At 41.7% G+C, this 17,200-nt stretch overlaps 2 protein-coding genes across 2 annotated transcripts in view; both read left to right on the plus strand.

The window, feature by feature from the left end:
• The first annotated feature begins 2,263 nt into the window (after positions 1 to 2,263).
• On the plus strand, positions 2,264 to 4,950 carry LOC136941579 (uncharacterized). The gene is made up of 8 exons (XM_067234118.1): positions 2,264 to 2,527; positions 2,695 to 2,790; positions 2,935 to 3,167; positions 3,534 to 3,712; positions 3,856 to 3,949; positions 4,063 to 4,164; positions 4,551 to 4,650; positions 4,826 to 4,950. Exons 1-8 carry the CDS (start codon positions 2,287 to 2,289, stop codon positions 4,948 to 4,950), a joined length of 1,170 nt encoding a protein of 389 aa, XP_067090219.1. The 5' UTR covers positions 2,264 to 2,286.
• Positions 4,951 to 11,216: 6,266 nt separating this feature from the next.
• cry2 (cryptochrome circadian regulator 2) overlaps positions 11,217 to 17,200 on the plus strand; it is a 36,077-nt gene continuing 30,093 nt past the window's right edge. Inside the window, exons 1-2 of the mRNA XM_067234430.1 lie at positions 11,217 to 11,486; positions 12,292 to 12,400. Coding sequence (XP_067090531.1) covers positions 11,329 to 11,486; positions 12,292 to 12,400 — 267 coding nt within the window. The 5' untranslated portion in view covers positions 11,217 to 11,328. The remainder of the gene's footprint in view (positions 11,487 to 12,291; positions 12,401 to 17,200) is intronic.

Raw genomic sequence — 17,200 nt, forward strand, 5'->3', positions numbered from 1 at the left:
TTATGAAGTGCCCTTTATGCTGCCCCTACATGACAGTGTCCCGAATGTTGCCCTTTCCAAAGAAGACGATTAGATGCTGTGCCCAACAGTCTCCCCTAATGTTCCCACTAGGGCATGCTTTCCCAAAGTGAGGCTGTGACAACCCTTGACACAGCCACAGTCTGTCACTGTCCAAGCCACCTCTGGATCTGTGGAGGCTGACTATGTTAATTGGAAATATGGAAATATGGGGCAGCTGTCCATACACTGTCAGCCAGAATAGTAATAATTGGATTTGGATTAAATATGCACGCGTAATATAATAATGATATATTCTTAGTCATGCTGAGCAATTTTAAATGACTGTTCTGCCAAGCAAAGTGTGCTACAGTTTTGGTCACCTTCTGATCTGAAGTCGGTGCTGGATCTGTGCAATACTAGTTATTTCAGTGAATCCCCATTTTAGTCATGGTTATCTTTCCCTTTTATCTTAAAGCTCAGCATTTAGCCTATCAGTTAATAAATGTGTGTGGCAAAGTTATTTTGAAGTAATTTATTAATTTTGTTCAAGACAAAAACATTATTAGCCCACATCAAGTGCCACGTTCTTTTTTGGGCTATTATTCTCAATCTCCTGTTGAGAATATCGGCCATAGGCTATAGCCTACTGTCAGAACAGTTTCAGACAGCTCATCAAATTACGCTAATTATCAGTAGGCCTAAATACATATATATGTTAACCCTTGTGTTATCTTCGGGTCATTCTAACCCATCAGTCATTGTGACCCACCTTGGTGTTGTGACAAATTTACCTCATACAAAAACAAAGTGAAGCATTTTCTTTTAACTGTCGGGCTGTCTCAGACCCCCCACATTGGAATGGTTAAAAGAAAATTATTTGTATTTGTTTTTGTATTGGGTAAAATTGGGTAAACACAACGATGGTTCGTTATGAACCTTTGGGTCATGTGACCCGAAGGCAGCAGGAGGGTTAAGTAGATTTGGTAGGTCTACAATTTACGCATTTTAACAGTCGTAATGGTTTGACAAGTTGTCTCCCTTCCATGTTATTTGCGGCAACATTGCCCTTTTTGGGGACAACATCAAAACAACTAAAAAAATCTATTTACGCTGCTGAAACAACACCACTCTGCTGGCAGAGCCTGTTTAAGGAGAGCCTTGCCACTCCCTATTAAGCCCCATTGTACCGAATTTGGCTGCAGTTCCACCAGAGTTCCACTGGGGGTGATCGGGAGAGAGTGCATGTTGAATGGGAGTCTATGGAGCTAAACGGCTAAATTTGTCTCTTTCGCCTGATTGTCGTTGAGAAATCTCCGATTTGATTGTAGTTTGTGTATGTTCAACATGGATTAAAGTTGAATGAACGAGAACTTATGTCCTTTTGATTTCTTACAGGGTGAGTCGTTGTTGCCCATAACACACTAGCATTGACTGACACGACCAGAGCTCCCGCTTGATGGCATCCGAAGCGGAATCATACTGTGAGAGCATTAGCAACATTAGCAACAACATTAGCAAGCCAAAACTCTTTCTAGCATGTGTATTGACAGGGAGAGCCTAACTTGTAAGCTGTGTTGTCGATGCCTTGAGAGAAAAAAGGAAGTGACCAAAGCTTGCCGTAAAGCAGTAGCTCTGGTCGTACGATGTGTATGACGTCAATTACATTTTCAAAGGCTTTTTAGAACAGAAAGGCGACTTTAAAAAAATCTCAGCCAGCAGTGTGTATTTTATCCAGTTCAGAACCCGGAAGTTTCCCGAGAGTGGCAGTTCTCTACGGTGGCCCTGAAGTCCAAATCACACCCACTAACATGAGTGCATCCCCCAAATGAAAACACTCCCCCCAAATACGAGTCAACTTCCCCCAAATAGGATAACTTGCTCACCTCCCCCAAATAGGAAACGACATTACATTAACTCAAAAACACATTACATTAACTCAAAACGGAAAGGGTTGGTACTACACTTCGTTTCTGAATGGATGCAGTAACTAACAAGAAATTGATCGACAGAAGTATTGATCGAAATCAGTTCTTTGTGAGTAACAATTTTTTAAATTTTAGTTTGAACAGGTAATGCCAAACTCAAAAATACCTCTCCAGTTAATGTTCTGTACTACCAATTTCTTTCATCTACAGATTCCCTTCTTCAAGCGGTCAAAGAAATGTTACTTGATGGTCAGCCGCAGCCCCTGAGTGTGAGAAACACACAGAGGCACAAGATTCGGGAATTCGAAATGCCTGTTCTGCAGAGAGGTGGAAAGTGTCCCGCCCGCATCTCATCAACAGCATGCTGTCAGATGAGGCAGTATTGCCCACCACCTGCCAGTGGTGTAGGCAAGGAGTGGCTGTGATGAGGTGTAGTGAGTGCTTACCTCACCAGTATCTGTGCATGGCCTGTGACAAAGAGCAACACACCAGACATGTTCTGCACAACCGGAGATCCCTGATCTCAGGCTACCTCCACCCTGTGCCTCCCACCTCATTTGTCAGCCAGGATGCTGACGGGCAATATTCCCTTACCCACCAAGGTAAGGTGTTTGGTCATGAAACCTCCTCTAAATGTCTAATGTAATCTAACATCAATATTGTAAAATGTTGGATATGGCTTGAGGCACTTATGCAATGACTATTAGGACATTAGACGCAAGATTACTGATACACAATCCCCATGCTGTGTCTTTTAAATATTATGTAGCTCAACTTCTACCTTTAGAGGTATCACCCTGCCAAACCTGCCAGCTCCCCATGACTGTTAGTGTGGGGAGGTCCATTGTTTTAGTGACCATGAATGGTGAGTTTTACACATTTCCATTTAAGAAGCACAATCATTTTATTAATCTCACATGTGAACATGCATACTCTTGCAGGTAGCAGTGAATATCAACAAACACATATTGCTGTTAAATTATGTCCTGTGACATTATTACCACTTTAGGTCGCTATGATCTTGTCCTCCCTGAAGCACATTGTGAATGTTGTGCCTCTCATTGGACACCTGCGCTGGAAGACGTTGTGCAAAGTGGGTACTGGCCAGGGACAGTCAACTTCAATAGCCTGTTTCATGTTGACGTTTTCCAGTCATACCTGGAGTTAAAAATGTCAGCACCTGGACTGTCCCATCTGGCATTTACCACAATGCTAGACAAAAAAAAAAGCCGCTTTGGAAGAGTGAGTACCGTGTGTGGCACTAATAGTGGATATTAACATTAACATTTAGTCATTTAGCAGACGCTCTTATCCAGAGCGACTTACAGTAGGTACAGGGACATTCCCCCCGAGGCAAGTAGGGTGAAGTGCCTTGCCCAAGGACACAACGTCATTTGCACGACATTTGCACGTTGCAAACTGGCAACCTTCAGATTACTAGCTCGATTCCCTAACCGCTCAGCCACCTGACTCCCATATATATATATATGGGATATATTCATCACTGCCTCGTAAACTATACACATTGTATATGTTTGGACAAATAAGATAAGAAATAACCTACATAGTATCAGACTATTCACTGATATATATTTTTTTTTGAAACAGAGTGGTAAAATATCTGGAGACACTTTCCACCAAAGTTTCATGGAATGGGCCATCTGCAGATATGAGGTTGACAAGATGTGCCAGGAGCAGCCGTTTGTCTGCCCTCCATGCACTCCCGAAATTCTTGCTGTAGCAGTGGATGGCAATCGCAAGCATTATCGTTTCAAGAAGGCAGGGAGGTATGTAATGCAAACTATTTACTGGTAACTCCTAAAGTATCTGGACAGTAATCTTCCACTTCCATGTTAATAGAAATAATACAATGTAATAAACATTGTGTAGTAGAGTACCATCTGTTAACAGATTTAACTCCTTTGTGTAGTCAGGACAGTCATGGCCACTTGGAAGGTGTTTTCCTTTGCGAGGACAGCAAGGTGTCAGAGTTTGTAGACCATGTCCACAAGGCCGCCAAGCATGTAAGTAATTTCTGATTATGACGTAGTTATTATTTGATTACAAGTTTGAATTTTAAATATTGTGTAGACCTTCATTGAACATTTTCTGGGATTTTGTGTGTGTTTATCCGAAGGTTCCCGGAAAGGGTGTCTGTGGTGGGGCTGAATTTGCTGCTGCTAAGGAGATCTCGAGAAAATCTAGCAGCAAGCTTAATGAAGAGGGCATTGAGCTTGCTGTCTGCAGGCATGGCACAATCCTTAGAGGCCTTAATATGTTTAGGGGGGAAATATATGCAAATGCCCTCTACTTGCAGAAGGAATTGGGCAACACTGCAACTTTCTTCTGCACTGATCTTATGTGCAAGTACTGGGCCTACTTGCAGAAGGTCTGCAGAGTATGCCCAGAACTACAACATCTTCTAGGCATGAAGCCCTTTCTTTCCGTCCTCCATGCAAAGGCCCATGGAATTAAGTGTGAGGTAGCCTGAAGGTACCCTGGAATGTTCTCAATGCAATAAAGCATATATATATATATAATGTAGATCAACCATCTCATTCAGCCTTTGTTTTAGTCGTACGTCGTAAAGTGCATAAGCATTTGTGTTTTTCTTTCCTTATTTAGACCAAGCAAAGTCTGCAACAACAAAAAGACAGCCTGGAGGCCTTAACGACAGAGCTGTCAGTCGACAACTCCACAATCCTGCAGTGGGTGACCTGCAGGGGTGGGCTGAGAGTGGTATGTCCATACACAAAATGAACATTATATAATTTTACTACTGCTGATAGACTACAAATGTCATATGAATGACTGTCGATCTGGGTTTAGCAAGAATGCATGAAAGTATTTGTTTGTCCTCAACTCATGTTTGTACTTGGGTGTTCTCTTTTCTTAACCAGCACCAGTGGAGGACAGTGATGCACCTGTGGAGTTGCAGAATAAGATGGAGGAAATGTCTGCCAGCATCAGGCAGAGAACACATCCCTATCTTGTTGTTATTATCAGTGACCTCCGCATTTTGTAAAGCTCTCTCTTGGAAGTCGCTTTGGATAAAAGCGTCTGCTAAATGAATACATGTAAATGTAGCACATATTCAGAGGTCTAGTGGAGTCGAAGGGTCAGGGCTGTTCTGACAAGGAGGAGAAAAAGGGGGTCCTACACAATATTAGACAGGTGGTCATAATGTTATGGCTTTAGGGACTCTCTACAATTTATCTTATCCTGAACCTGATAAAGTTATGAGGGGAAATTACAATTATTACATTGCCAACCCGAAGTATGCCTAACACATCTGTCTACAATATGTCTGCACACATATATCAACACTGGGTCTGTCACCTACTTGTCAAAGCACTGTCAAAAATGTCCTTTATGGTTTTGATGGCTGTCCCATTCATATCCATAAATTCCTGAGGACACACCACCTCAGACCAGCCGCAGGACATTTTGGACTTGCGTCCCAGGAAAAGTAAGGGGACGAACCCAAGCTTATCTAATTTGTGTACCTGAAACAATGAAAGGACAAAATGTATTAGTCACTCATGCTGTTCTTGGTGAAGAGACAGGGACTGAAGATTTTTGTTATCCTACCATTAAATTGGCAGAGTTAAGGACTTTGGGGATGTTATTTCCCTTAAGAGTCGTTGCTGCCCACTGGGTATCATAGCGTTTCTTCTGTGACTCCAATTTACTTTTCATGGGCTGGACTGCTCCACACAAGGGACACTTTTTGCATGCCACCCTGATGTGGCCTTTGCAGGAGGTGCAGCTCTTTTTGGTAGAACCTGCCATCTGAAAAGAAAGTTCATTTTACTTTTGTTGTGCAGATGTGGTTTGATTTTCATTTCCATCAGTTTATCTTTCTGGCAACCATACTATGTTAAAGGTATTTTGACAAGGCGGACATAGGCTTTAGATTTTATTATTATTGGATTATGACAATACTTAATTAAACATGACTATTGTTTCAATGTTAAACTTACTTGACAGCAGAACTTTGTTTCTTAAAAGAACCGTTGGGGCGGGCCAGAAATGGCGGGCACAGAGAAGGACAAAGCAGACAGACAATAAATATACAGTACAGGAAGACAGACAGACAGACAGATGGACAACAGGCAATGAGACGAGAGGCAGACAAGCAGACAAATAGACTATGGAGGTCAATGTTAAATAGAGATAACAGATGAATCTGAGGGGGGGGGGGGGGGGGGGGGGGGGCAAAGACAGGGGAGGATATTGGGAAGGAGCAAAACGTACAATTATAGAAGGGGAAGGTGCACACAGGGGAAGGACAGGGGAGACATAAATATGTATTATTAGTATTTTCATTTACATTTATGTAGCAAGTGGGCACGGGTGCTGCGTGAAATCGACAGGTATGTCTGAGCAAAGGTTCCTAAGTTTTTCCGTCACTGTTGACTAGCTTGCTAAGTTGCTACTTGTTACCTATTGTATAGGAAAGCGGAGCCGCTGTATGTCGATGTGCGTGTGGGGGAGTGACGCCGTGTTGTTGTGTGTAACAAGGTACGTTATTAAACGTAGCCACGGTCTTTTACTATTCTGGTTGTAGTATATGGGCAAATCATGATGTAATGTTTATGTATCTTTTACCAGTGTATTATATGCTTGCAGTGTCAGACCCTCGCAGCTACACAGGAGTGCTAGTTGCTGTTCTCTTTCTTTTTTTTTGTAAATGTGTGTTTGATGCATTGGTGCCGCTCATAGATTCTTTACTTTATTGTGTCGGTTTAAGTTCCTCTAGCCTATCGGCCTGTGTCGTATATGTACGCTCTTATCGCTCTGGATAAGAGCGTCTGCTAAATGACTAAATGTAAATGTATAGGTGTAAATGTGTGCCGCCGGCTAGAGTGGACTTATTATTATTGTTTTTACTTTATTTCCAGTCTGTCTCCCTTTCCCCCTTCATAGCTAATAACCTCAGTGCTGGTAAGGCCACTAGCGACTTATCCATAGCCGGTCTCTGTAGTTTTTCTCACCCTAGTAGCCTACAGAGAGTGCGGTGTGTTTGTAGGGGAACTCTTAATTGCTTGGTCACGTATCACGTGTGGCGTGAATATTGTAGTGCATTTTCCCTGAATTTAAACACGTTATTGAGTGTGCACAAGACCACGTGTTATAGAGACCTAGAGACCTGGCCTGACATCAGTTCTTCTAGTGGCCCATTGCCGAGGTTCCCCAGCCCCCATACTGTCCATGTATGTTATTATTATTTTCTTTATCTGGTGACCAACCAACTCCACTGTTGTGCAATATTTATTAATAAAGATTATTTTCATACTTTCTCCAAAATAAACTGTGCAATAGCATTATTGAGTTCCCCTTGCTCAGATATAAATTAGCCCACTTCAAGGGGTGGCGTAGTCAACTGGCCTAAGAGGGCGCTACATTTACATAACTGAATGCCTCTATGAATGCTCTGACCACGCTAGCTTACTAACGTTGCTAATGGCTAACATGCATTCATTACCATGCACTTTCACAAAATTGAGCTACAACTCCACTTTGGAGCATCCCCATGTTTACCTAGAGTTTAATTGCTTAACTATTTAAAAAATCTTAACATCTTTAGGTAGATACTTACGGATACTTACCGCCAACTTCTGAAACAATGGACGTCACTTGTCAGCGCCGTAACCAAGGATGTCACATTTTGATTGACAGGCGATTGATGAAGGTCAAGGCGTAATTCCATACTGAAGATCCGTCCCGTTAAAATGCCACAAACGGGTGCTCGCAAAGCACCTCAGAATTTATCTTTAAAGCAGCGAACAATATGTAAATATTGTACAGTAATATGTATCTTATATTTGTATAATTGTTATTGTGGATATGAATGCAGTATTTGAATATTAATATATATTATATTAGAAACCAATCCGATTGGCCAACGCTAGCGTTTTCACGCTCCTCATTTACATAAAGTTGAGAAAATCCAGCTTGCAACGCTCCGCTCGCCTTCCCACAATGCCCTACGCGAGCGTCAACGCCTGGTTTCATTGAAAATGAATTGGAAGCCGACGCCCCGCGCCGCCCGCTCCGCTGCAGTGTGAACGCAGCGTAAGCTTATTGAGGTCTAGCTTGAATTAGCGTTGCCTGTTAGTGGAACGGCTTGAGGCTTAAGTCTAAGTTGACGTTTACCCAAGTGAGACTTATTTGTGTTAGCGCGACTTACATTAGCGACGTTGATGGAACACCCCCCCAGATTCCAAATCCGTTTGTTATGAGCGAGGTCGTACGGAGTAGTGATGTGTCGTTCGTGAACGATTCATTCATTTTGAACGAATCCTTACAAGGACTCGGGAGTAACGAGTCCTCTCAGTGATTCGTTCATTTTCTCGTGGCCGCGCATCGGGACTGTTTCATAGGCTCGTCCACGTAAACAGAAATGATTCGTTCATTTCCCAACTCGGTCTTCGGGTACGAGTCTTTGGATCATTTTTCACGTGACCTGAGAAAGAATTTTCGATATAATATAAGACCATTTTACTTGAATTGCACATTTCTGTGCCAGATCATATTTTTTTTAAGAAAACCTCCTCTATTAAATACAGTACAACATGACAGTTTGTATGGTTTTAAATTGTTGTTTAAAATGTATTATCACACTAGCATTTAATTATCACGGCAAACAATTACACTGCACTAAACTGCAAGTGTAAATGTAAAGTGAAAATAACAAAACCAGTCAGAATGATGACTTGATCGAATATCATTCACGTCTTACTAAAACAGCGGCCACGCGAAAGGGAATGAGGAAACTGTTTCCTCAACTAAAAAATACAATGCGAGTCACGTGAAAAAAAGATCCAAAGACTCTTAGAAAGACCAAGTTGGGAAAAGAACGAATCGTTTGTTTCCTCTAGCTACCAGTACAGAGCCTATGCAGGTCACGTGAAAAAGGACTCTGTTGGCAGAAGAACGAAACATTGATCCGAAGACACGATAGGGAGGTGAACGATTTGTTCATCTGCCGGGTACGAGTCTTTGGATCCTTTTTCACGTGACCTGCATAGGCTCAGTACTGGTAACTAGCGAAAACAGAAATGATTCGTTCATTTTGACTGGGTCTTCGGATACGGATCTCTGGATCATTTTTCAAGTGACCTGCATAGGCTCAGAAGAGGAAACAGAAAGGATTTGTTTACCTCGTTCACTTCCGCATGACTAGGTTTATTAAGACATGAATGATGGTTGTTCACAAGTAGCCTAATAATTACAGGTTTTGTTATTTTAACTTATTTGGTACTTTACTTATAGTTCAGTTCAGCGTAATTGTTTGCTGTGATAATTAAATGATAGTGTGATAATAAATGACCAAATCATACCAACTGTCATGATACATTATTTTAATGCAGGAATTTTTTTTAAATAGTATCTGCTGGTGCACATGCACTAACCTACATGAGAATATGATACGTGTTTGCAGTGGACGTATAGCCCCCCCCCCCCCCCCCCCCCCCCGTTGATATGAACGAATGACTCAAAAAAAAGATTTGTTCATTTCACTGAACGAGAATTCAAAGAACCGAATCAGTAAAATTATCCGAACTTCCCATCACTAATACGGAGCCTCCACATACAGAAAACGTGACAGGGCTTGGTCTACGTGTGGCAAACAATCAATAAATGCTGAGCTAACGGTCCATCTAATTGTAATACATGGTGCATGTGTCACTCTCTGACCAATAGGAGAAAGTATAAGGGGAAGTGGTTACGTAGCAGGGCAAACCATAGAGTTAATATAACTATAGGAAGCAACTTTTGTCTTCCAAGATGGCGTCCCCATTCATTTCTATGAAAAGTGCTCAGTGGCGCAGTGAGGCAAGCGAGAGCGCAAAACTGGACCGTGCCATCTTTCCACTTCCGACTCTTCCGGTCTAGCTTTAAACAGTGGCTCTTTATTTACAATGCGTTGGAGTATGATTTCCAACGCATTGTATCGGATTAAATAAACTTAACATGAACACCTAGCTCTGTCATTGTTCTCGCCAGGCAAAGAAAGCTCAATAGTTATTTTGGTAACAGAAATCTTCCATAATGCAGACTTACCATAGCTTACTGTCAACTGTATATTCAAACGAAATGCCACAAAATTCACACTGCCTTCAATTTACATATCAGTGTAGAAATGTGGCCTGTTTTATATGTTCTACAAAACCAAACGCCTATTAATGGATATAACGTGATCTAACAGGACTTGGAAATAATGTAATAAATAAAAGCTTGAGAAGTGTGTCTAAAATATACTTTATTGAACATGTGCCTTTGAAAGGGGCATATTAACAGAACTATATACAAGACGTTTCCATCAGATATAAGTGGGGGGGAAACAGTCACTGAGGACCTTCATTGTCCCACAAAAGCAGTCTGGCTTGATGACACGATTAAAAAAAGAATAATGGGTGTGTTTAACAAAAGCTTCTGAAGGCAAGATTAATCATATTTATATCATTTCTTATTGTTGTTATCAGTTAAAGTATTAATCTTCGTCTTTGCTCCAGATAGACATGTCAACAATCTATGCTCACGCTTAACATAATGTAATATTTGCCATCATGACATGAACGTAAAAACGTTCTTGACAGAAATCAAATCTGTTTTAAAATAACAGGAATAAACTATATTAACAACATTTCATGTATGTGTGACAACCATTTGCTAAACTTGCTACAACAGGGCAGGCAACTCAAGCCATTTCTCCCTGTGCTCATTCAATATGGCTCATTCAGCTCCAGGTAAATCGGCTATCGGCCAATGTGAACTTTTGTGCTCGTGCCCTGTTAGTATCCGCGAGCACATTTGCAGGCAACTTTTATTGACGTAGGCAAATAAATGGGGTGCTAGTTTACCCATTTTGGATTGGTTTCAAATTTTGCAAAAATCAGGAAAAATTATTTTATGAAAAAGCTAGTAGTATGAGCCAGGTTGGAGAATCGAACAAAAATTATTGGGGGAGATAGTTTTGTAAATGTTGACTGGAGTTAATAGAATAAAAACGACCAGAAGAGCCGGAAGTCTAACAAGAAATGCAATACCACCTACATCCATCGGGGCCGTTGCTTCATGCCGAGGGGCGAGGGGTGGGGGCTTGGGGCAAACGGACACCAATAGGTGCATTCGACTTCATGCAGCGCCGGCGTCGCATGCAGCCGCCTGCAGCCCAGCTGACTTGAAGCAGCCAATAGCAGCCGGCTGCCGGCGCCGCCGGTGCTGCATGAAGTCGAACACACCTATTAACTCCACCTACGTTTTTCTCTGTCAACAGCCTGGAGAAGTTGGGAGATTAGAAAGGTGTCTGAAAACAGCAGAAATCTAAGCCTTTGTGGATATACGTAGCATTTTTCTCTTGCATTCTGGAATAAAATGGACAAAATCAAAAATCATGGTTGTTAATTCAGTTCATTGGTTTCGTAAAGGGCTACGACTTCATGATAATCCGGCTTTACAGGAAGCTTTGAATGGTGCGGATACTGTGCGCTGTGTTTATATTTTGGACCCATGGTTTGCGGGGTCTGCTAACGTCAGAGTAAACCGATGGAGGTTAGTACGTCTATAGCCTACACTCAACTAATAAAAATAAAATAAAAAATATGTATGAAATAGCAAGTAGCGAGTTACGAGGCCTCCTTTCAGTCCACGTCCGTGGAATAGTTAGCTAGCAAGCTAACATTGCAATGGTAGCTGTATTGGCCAATAATATTAACATATTGCCTAGTTATGGTGCTCACAATTTTAATGTACAATTCATGGTATTAACAACTCATTCGTAGCCTACCATGGCATTGTTATCTGGTTGTCGCCAGCAATTTGTTTCACAGCAAGCTATAGCGAAGTGTACAGTATTGTGAATAAAGCGAAGGGGTGGGTTGCGTCCGTTAATGTGTGGTCATCATGGCATAACTTTAACGACTCCATTACGATTAGGCTACGTGTTTTATGATAAAAAGTTGTAGCTCTAATCATGTAGTTAATGCTATGACATCGTCAATGTGTTGATGTTTAGAAATCACTCTGGGCAGCAAGTCTGGAAATACCGGCACAAGCCTAAGAAAGTGTATTTTCATAATTTTGTTCACAAAGTAGAACTGTTTCTAAATAGGTGACTCGGGTTTAGCGTCTGCCCATTGGTGAAGATGATGGGGAACACATCTAAAGGCTTTCCTGTTCAAACTAGCTGTAGGCTAATACAAATTCACAATGGCCTCTCTTCCTAATTCTATGTCCTATGGTGAAAACGTAATTTGTCTAACCTGTAACCACACAGGACTGTGTCGTGGAATTTAACAGGTTTATGTCGTGATAAAAGGTTCCATTAATTAATGATGGAGTCATCTCACCTCACCAGGTTTCTGCTAGAGTCCCTGAAGGACCTGGACTCCAGTCTTAGGAAGCTGAACTCCAGGCTGTTTGTGGTGCGTGGTCAACCCACAGATGTGTTTCCGCGCCTCTTCAAGGTCAGTTTGAGTGAGGAGGCTGTAGGGGGTTTCTTCCAGGGGTCTGTCATACAGGGTGAACATACAGTGGTTCTATCAGGGTCATCAACAGCATGTTTAAGGCTGCATTCAATAAGAACATGAATGATGATGTTATGGGGTGAGACCAAATATTGTCAAACTTTCAACTCTTTAACAAGACTTACTCAAAAACTGCTGGGTTATTTTTTCTACCCAAACGCTGGGTTGAGCCTGTTGGGTCATTTTCTTGGGTTATTTCCATGGTGCTGGTTAGTTTTAGGGCAGCCCAGCCGCTGGGTTAGTGGCTGGGTCATTCTCGGCAACAGTTGAAACAATGCAGATTGTCCTCTCTTTCTCCACTACGTCACCTGGTACCTTACCCAGCGGATGCCTCACTTTAACCCAGCTGCTGGTTTATCTGCAGCATAAACTTAACTTTGTCAACGGTCTTTTCAACGGCTCTTAAGTTTTGTACAGTCAGCAGGGTCCACGCACAACGGCAGGGACATATTTTCTTCATTCACTAAAGCGTTATATATGTTGTAGCCTACCTACCAAGACTAGTAGGGACAGCAAAAATACTAGTGCGGCGGTGTAGCCACATTTCTTGCATCAACTGAATGGTGAGATTGTCCGAGTCCTAGAGCTAGCTAGGTCACCTAGTAGGTATTGTTGAGGATAGCTTGTTGTTGGGTGTGCATTGCTTCCGGCAAGGACACAACCTTATACATATATACCCACATATATATTATTATTATTCTTTCTTTTTCCACCCCTAATCCAGCTAACACATGACGTTGTGGCAACGTTGCCAGTAAGTGCTCAGTTACCTTATGGCAACGTCGTGGCAACGTCATAGCAACGTTATAAAGGGAATGTTGCCATTTGGTCCCATGGACAACGTTGCCGCGACGTTGTACCTTGGTCGGCTGGTTACGTTATTTTTAGACCCGTGGGCAACGTTGCCGCGACGTTGTACCTTGATCGGCTGGTTACGTTATTTTTTGGTCCGTGGGCAACGTTGCCGCGACGTTGTACCTTGGTCGGATGGTTACGTTATTTCTTGGTCCCGTGGACAATGTTGCCGTGACGTTGTACCTTGGTCGGCTGGATACATTAATTTTGGTACCATGGATTAAGTTGCCGTTAAGTCGCTCTTTGGTCGCAGGACAACGGATCTCGAGTGCAATATAGTGGTTTATCCAGAGATGGAGAGATAACACTGGACTGCTCTCAGTTCTGACACTTTTGCAATGTAGCCATAGTCTACATGAATTTCAATCGCACACGATATTAAATGTTGCACCCAGCACGTATAAATGTAGACAATGCATGTAATTCATGTGCAGCTCAGCCACAGCATGTCATTGGTCATCAATTTTCTCATATGCAGAAACATAGCTTTAATAAATAAAAGACTGAATTTGGAATATAATTTAGTCTTTCATTCTTTACTATGAACATGTACAAAAGCAATCAATGTGTGATGTGTAACATGATTAAGCAAATATTCTTTGTATAGCACACCAAAGCTGTATGACACACAATGCAAATTTGTGCTCCAATAATTTTGTAATACAAAATTGTCAAATGTGACCAAAAGGAAAGCGACTCTTAAGAGTTTCATTTCCAAAGACAAGTCATCACAGAATATTACAATTATTCCTTAGCAAACCTGCCCCTCATATCAGTCTGCCCCTGAGCAACAACTTTGCGCATGCCCATTTCAACGCATCGCTGAAACTTTGGTTTCAGAAGAGATTTTGCAGGGGTTCAACCGTCTTGTACGCATTGGATTTCAACTGGAAATTAGCTACTTCAAAGGTGAGTTTCTTTACAGAAATAGTTTGAAATATATAAACATATTTTCAGAAATTGGATGGGGCATGGTGTTACGTATATGTTTGAAATTGAGGCTATTTAGCCTGTTTGTGCTATCAGATTCACATTGTTTACGTTAGGATTTCGCTAGCTAGAGGTTAAACCCTCCAGAAAGTTATGTTGAAATACTGAAAACGCATAGGCCTACATGTTATCAAAGTTTAGCGTCTCACAAATCACCCACAAAACAGTGAAAATAACCGTTCAGAACTGTTAGAAAACCTTGTCCCAAAATAGTTTATTTAGCCCGGAATTTTCAAAGACTGGAGCTAGCGCGTGGCTGATCACGTTTTGATCACAGTCGGTCATGGCATACACAGCAATGGCGTCTATAAAAGTATCATGTCACTAATTCTTCCAATTTGTACATGACATCTGTTTTTGGGTAAGTGTATTCGTTTTAACCTTTAGACGCGTGAGTTCTAAATATTTCCGACGCTTCCACGAGTTATTTTTCCAAATACGGAAGCTAGGTAGCTTTAATTAGCTTCTGTTACCTAGCAACCTAGCATAATACTCGTACCAATGCTACTACTTGCTAGTGTTACTTGTTAGCCTACTAATTGTACATTTTGAAGCCATACTATAGCGTTTGTCATATAGTTTTTGTATATCGGAAAATAGTCGGTTGGAATGTTCAGAATCACATGTGCGACGCTACGCTGTGGGGTCCTGCTTTCGAACGATCACATATGTGTGGTGCTACTCCTTTAATATCAATATGCTAATACTATGTACATAAACTACATTCCACTTTCATTTCTGTACAGATGATCCTACCACCATCACTAGCACTGTGTCCCTTGGAAATTATGGTAAAGTAATGAATGACCGTTTATAACAGTGACAATAATTGGATGAGCCATGGCAACCCTAAAGGCTATGTTTTGAAGCAAAAGCATGACTTAAAGCTTTTGCATCACCAGATGCCATACCCCTAGGTGTCAACTGTGCTCTGGTGGAGGAGAACCCATAGGGGGCCCAGGAAAACAGCTGGCAGCCAGGCAAGTGCAAATATAAGACACTCAAAAAAATACTCAAACCATTGCCAACTCATTGTAAGGCATACCTAAGTTGTTCTGATCGTGGGGGGAAACATATTTGTCAAAACAACAATGTTACGCTCAATGCAGACGCTCTTATCCAGAGCGTCTGCGTAAGCAGTAGAATTGAGAAATATAGGTTACTTAATTAACTTTGCAGTTACGGACTGGCAACGTCACAAAATTACGTTGCTAGGAGGTCGTGGTTACGGACTGGCAACGTCGGAAAATAACGTTGCCACGACGTCGCGGTTACGGACTGGCAACGTCACAAGATTACATTGCGGTTACCTTCTGGTGTCCCACAGATGCACGGTCCCGCAACGTCGCCAAAGACGTTGCGGCAATGTATGTTTGGTCATCGAGTGACGTTGCGGCAACGTAAGGGCAACGTAACTGTGTTAGCTGGGAAGCCTCAGTCAATATTTGGACTACATAGACAACGTAGGTGTCAAAAGTTTCGTCTTGGTAGCGATTGAGTTGCTTGTATTTTTATTTAAGTTCTGTTGCATGGTTTAAGTTTAAATTACGTTTTTGTGACAAAAGTTCCTTATGTCAACGAAGGGAACTCAGTGCTAGCCTACGTTACAACGTCGGTACACGTTAGCAATGACGCATTAGATACAACGTACATTGTTGCACAGCAAGTATCGTATCATGCCGTGGTGTACTAGCAGCATTATACATTTAAGCAATTCAAGACTTGCATGTACAGTAAGTAATGTCACATTAAAGAATGTATTTAAACTCAAGCTTGTGTGGTGCGTCGCTGTCTTCAATGCCACAGCCTAAACTTTATGTCAAAAGAAAGTTTTTAATTTCCATCGCATTCAAACAATCCCCTCAGTGTAGTTTGGCTAGCAACAGCAGCTAGGCTATAGTAGCTTGCTCGCAGCTTCTCCAGGCAGGGCTCTAGACTGAGACCAAAAAGTCGCTTTTGGCTTTTTTACTGACAATGATCGCTTCTAGCAAACTTTTTTTGAATGACCCATTCCCCCTAAATAAATATCAAGCTTACTTACGTGTTTGGGGGCATATTTTCAGTCAGCAGATACTGTTTGAATCGCGATTCCATCTGAAAAATATTGCCGGTGACAACGTGGTTAGAATAGCTTGTTTCAAAGGGGGTTCAGCTTGTTTATTAAATGGACCCATCTGCAACCGACGCAAGCAAGCACACCCTACAATTTCTCCAGAAATTGTATCATCTAGTTTTAGCTGTTACCTTACCTCAGTTTGCAACCGTCTAACTTAGTCTACATTTACTAGTCTAGCCAGCGAAGTAAATTTTAACTATACAGAAGAACCCCACCGAAATAAGCATACTGTACTACTGTAAACGATTTGTTTTAAGGAGTTTTTATTTGAACCTGCTGCTTTTTGATTGTTTACCGTAGCTCTAGCTCTAGTCTAGCTAACGACTGGCTGTTCGTTCGTGAAGGCGCCAAAGTGGATGGTGATACAAATAGAAAAAGTAGTGTACACTGTTAAATTTTCCTGAAAACTCCTAAACAGCATACCCAAAGTAAATTGAAAGCTGTTCTTGAACCATTTGGAGTACATGCATGTAAATGGTCTCTTTTGAAAGCTGACACTGAAGTTATTTCCCCTGTTGTCAGGACCCGTCAGTCCTACTAGTGTTGAGTAATAGAAGCTTGAACACAAGGAAAGTGAAAGTTTCTCTTTCCGTCTAGATTTTGTTTTGAAAACAGAGGCCTAGAGGTGGTAGGTATTAGCTGGAAGACTAAATTGGACCACAGGTTGAAGCCTTACCCAATTCAAATCAAAAGTCAAACATAATACCACAATACATTCATATTTGTGGTACATCCAGAGTACATCCAGGCGTGGATGGGGGGGGGGGGGGGGGGGGGCC

This window comes from Osmerus mordax, chromosome 4, assembly GCF_038355195.1.
Source record: "Osmerus mordax isolate fOsmMor3 chromosome 4, fOsmMor3.pri, whole genome shotgun sequence".
Lineage (NCBI taxonomy): Eukaryota > Metazoa > Chordata > Actinopteri > Osmeriformes > Osmeridae > Osmerus > Osmerus mordax.

What these genes read in the sequence shown, in the direction of transcription:
- LOC136941579 (XM_067234118.1), top strand. Translation starts at nt 2,287, where the DNA reads ATGCTGTCAGATGAGGCAGTATTGCCCACCACCTGCCAGTGGTGTAGG. An exon ending in TGTTTTAGTGACCATGAATG is followed by an intron (nt 2,791 to 2,934) that starts GTGAGTTTTACA and finishes TTACCACTTTAG; the next exon opens with GTCGCTATGATCTTGTCCTC. An exon ending in GCAGTGGGTGACCTGCAGGG is followed by an intron (nt 4,651 to 4,825) that starts GTGGGCTGAGAG and finishes TTTCTTAACCAG; the next exon opens with CACCAGTGGAGGACAGTGAT.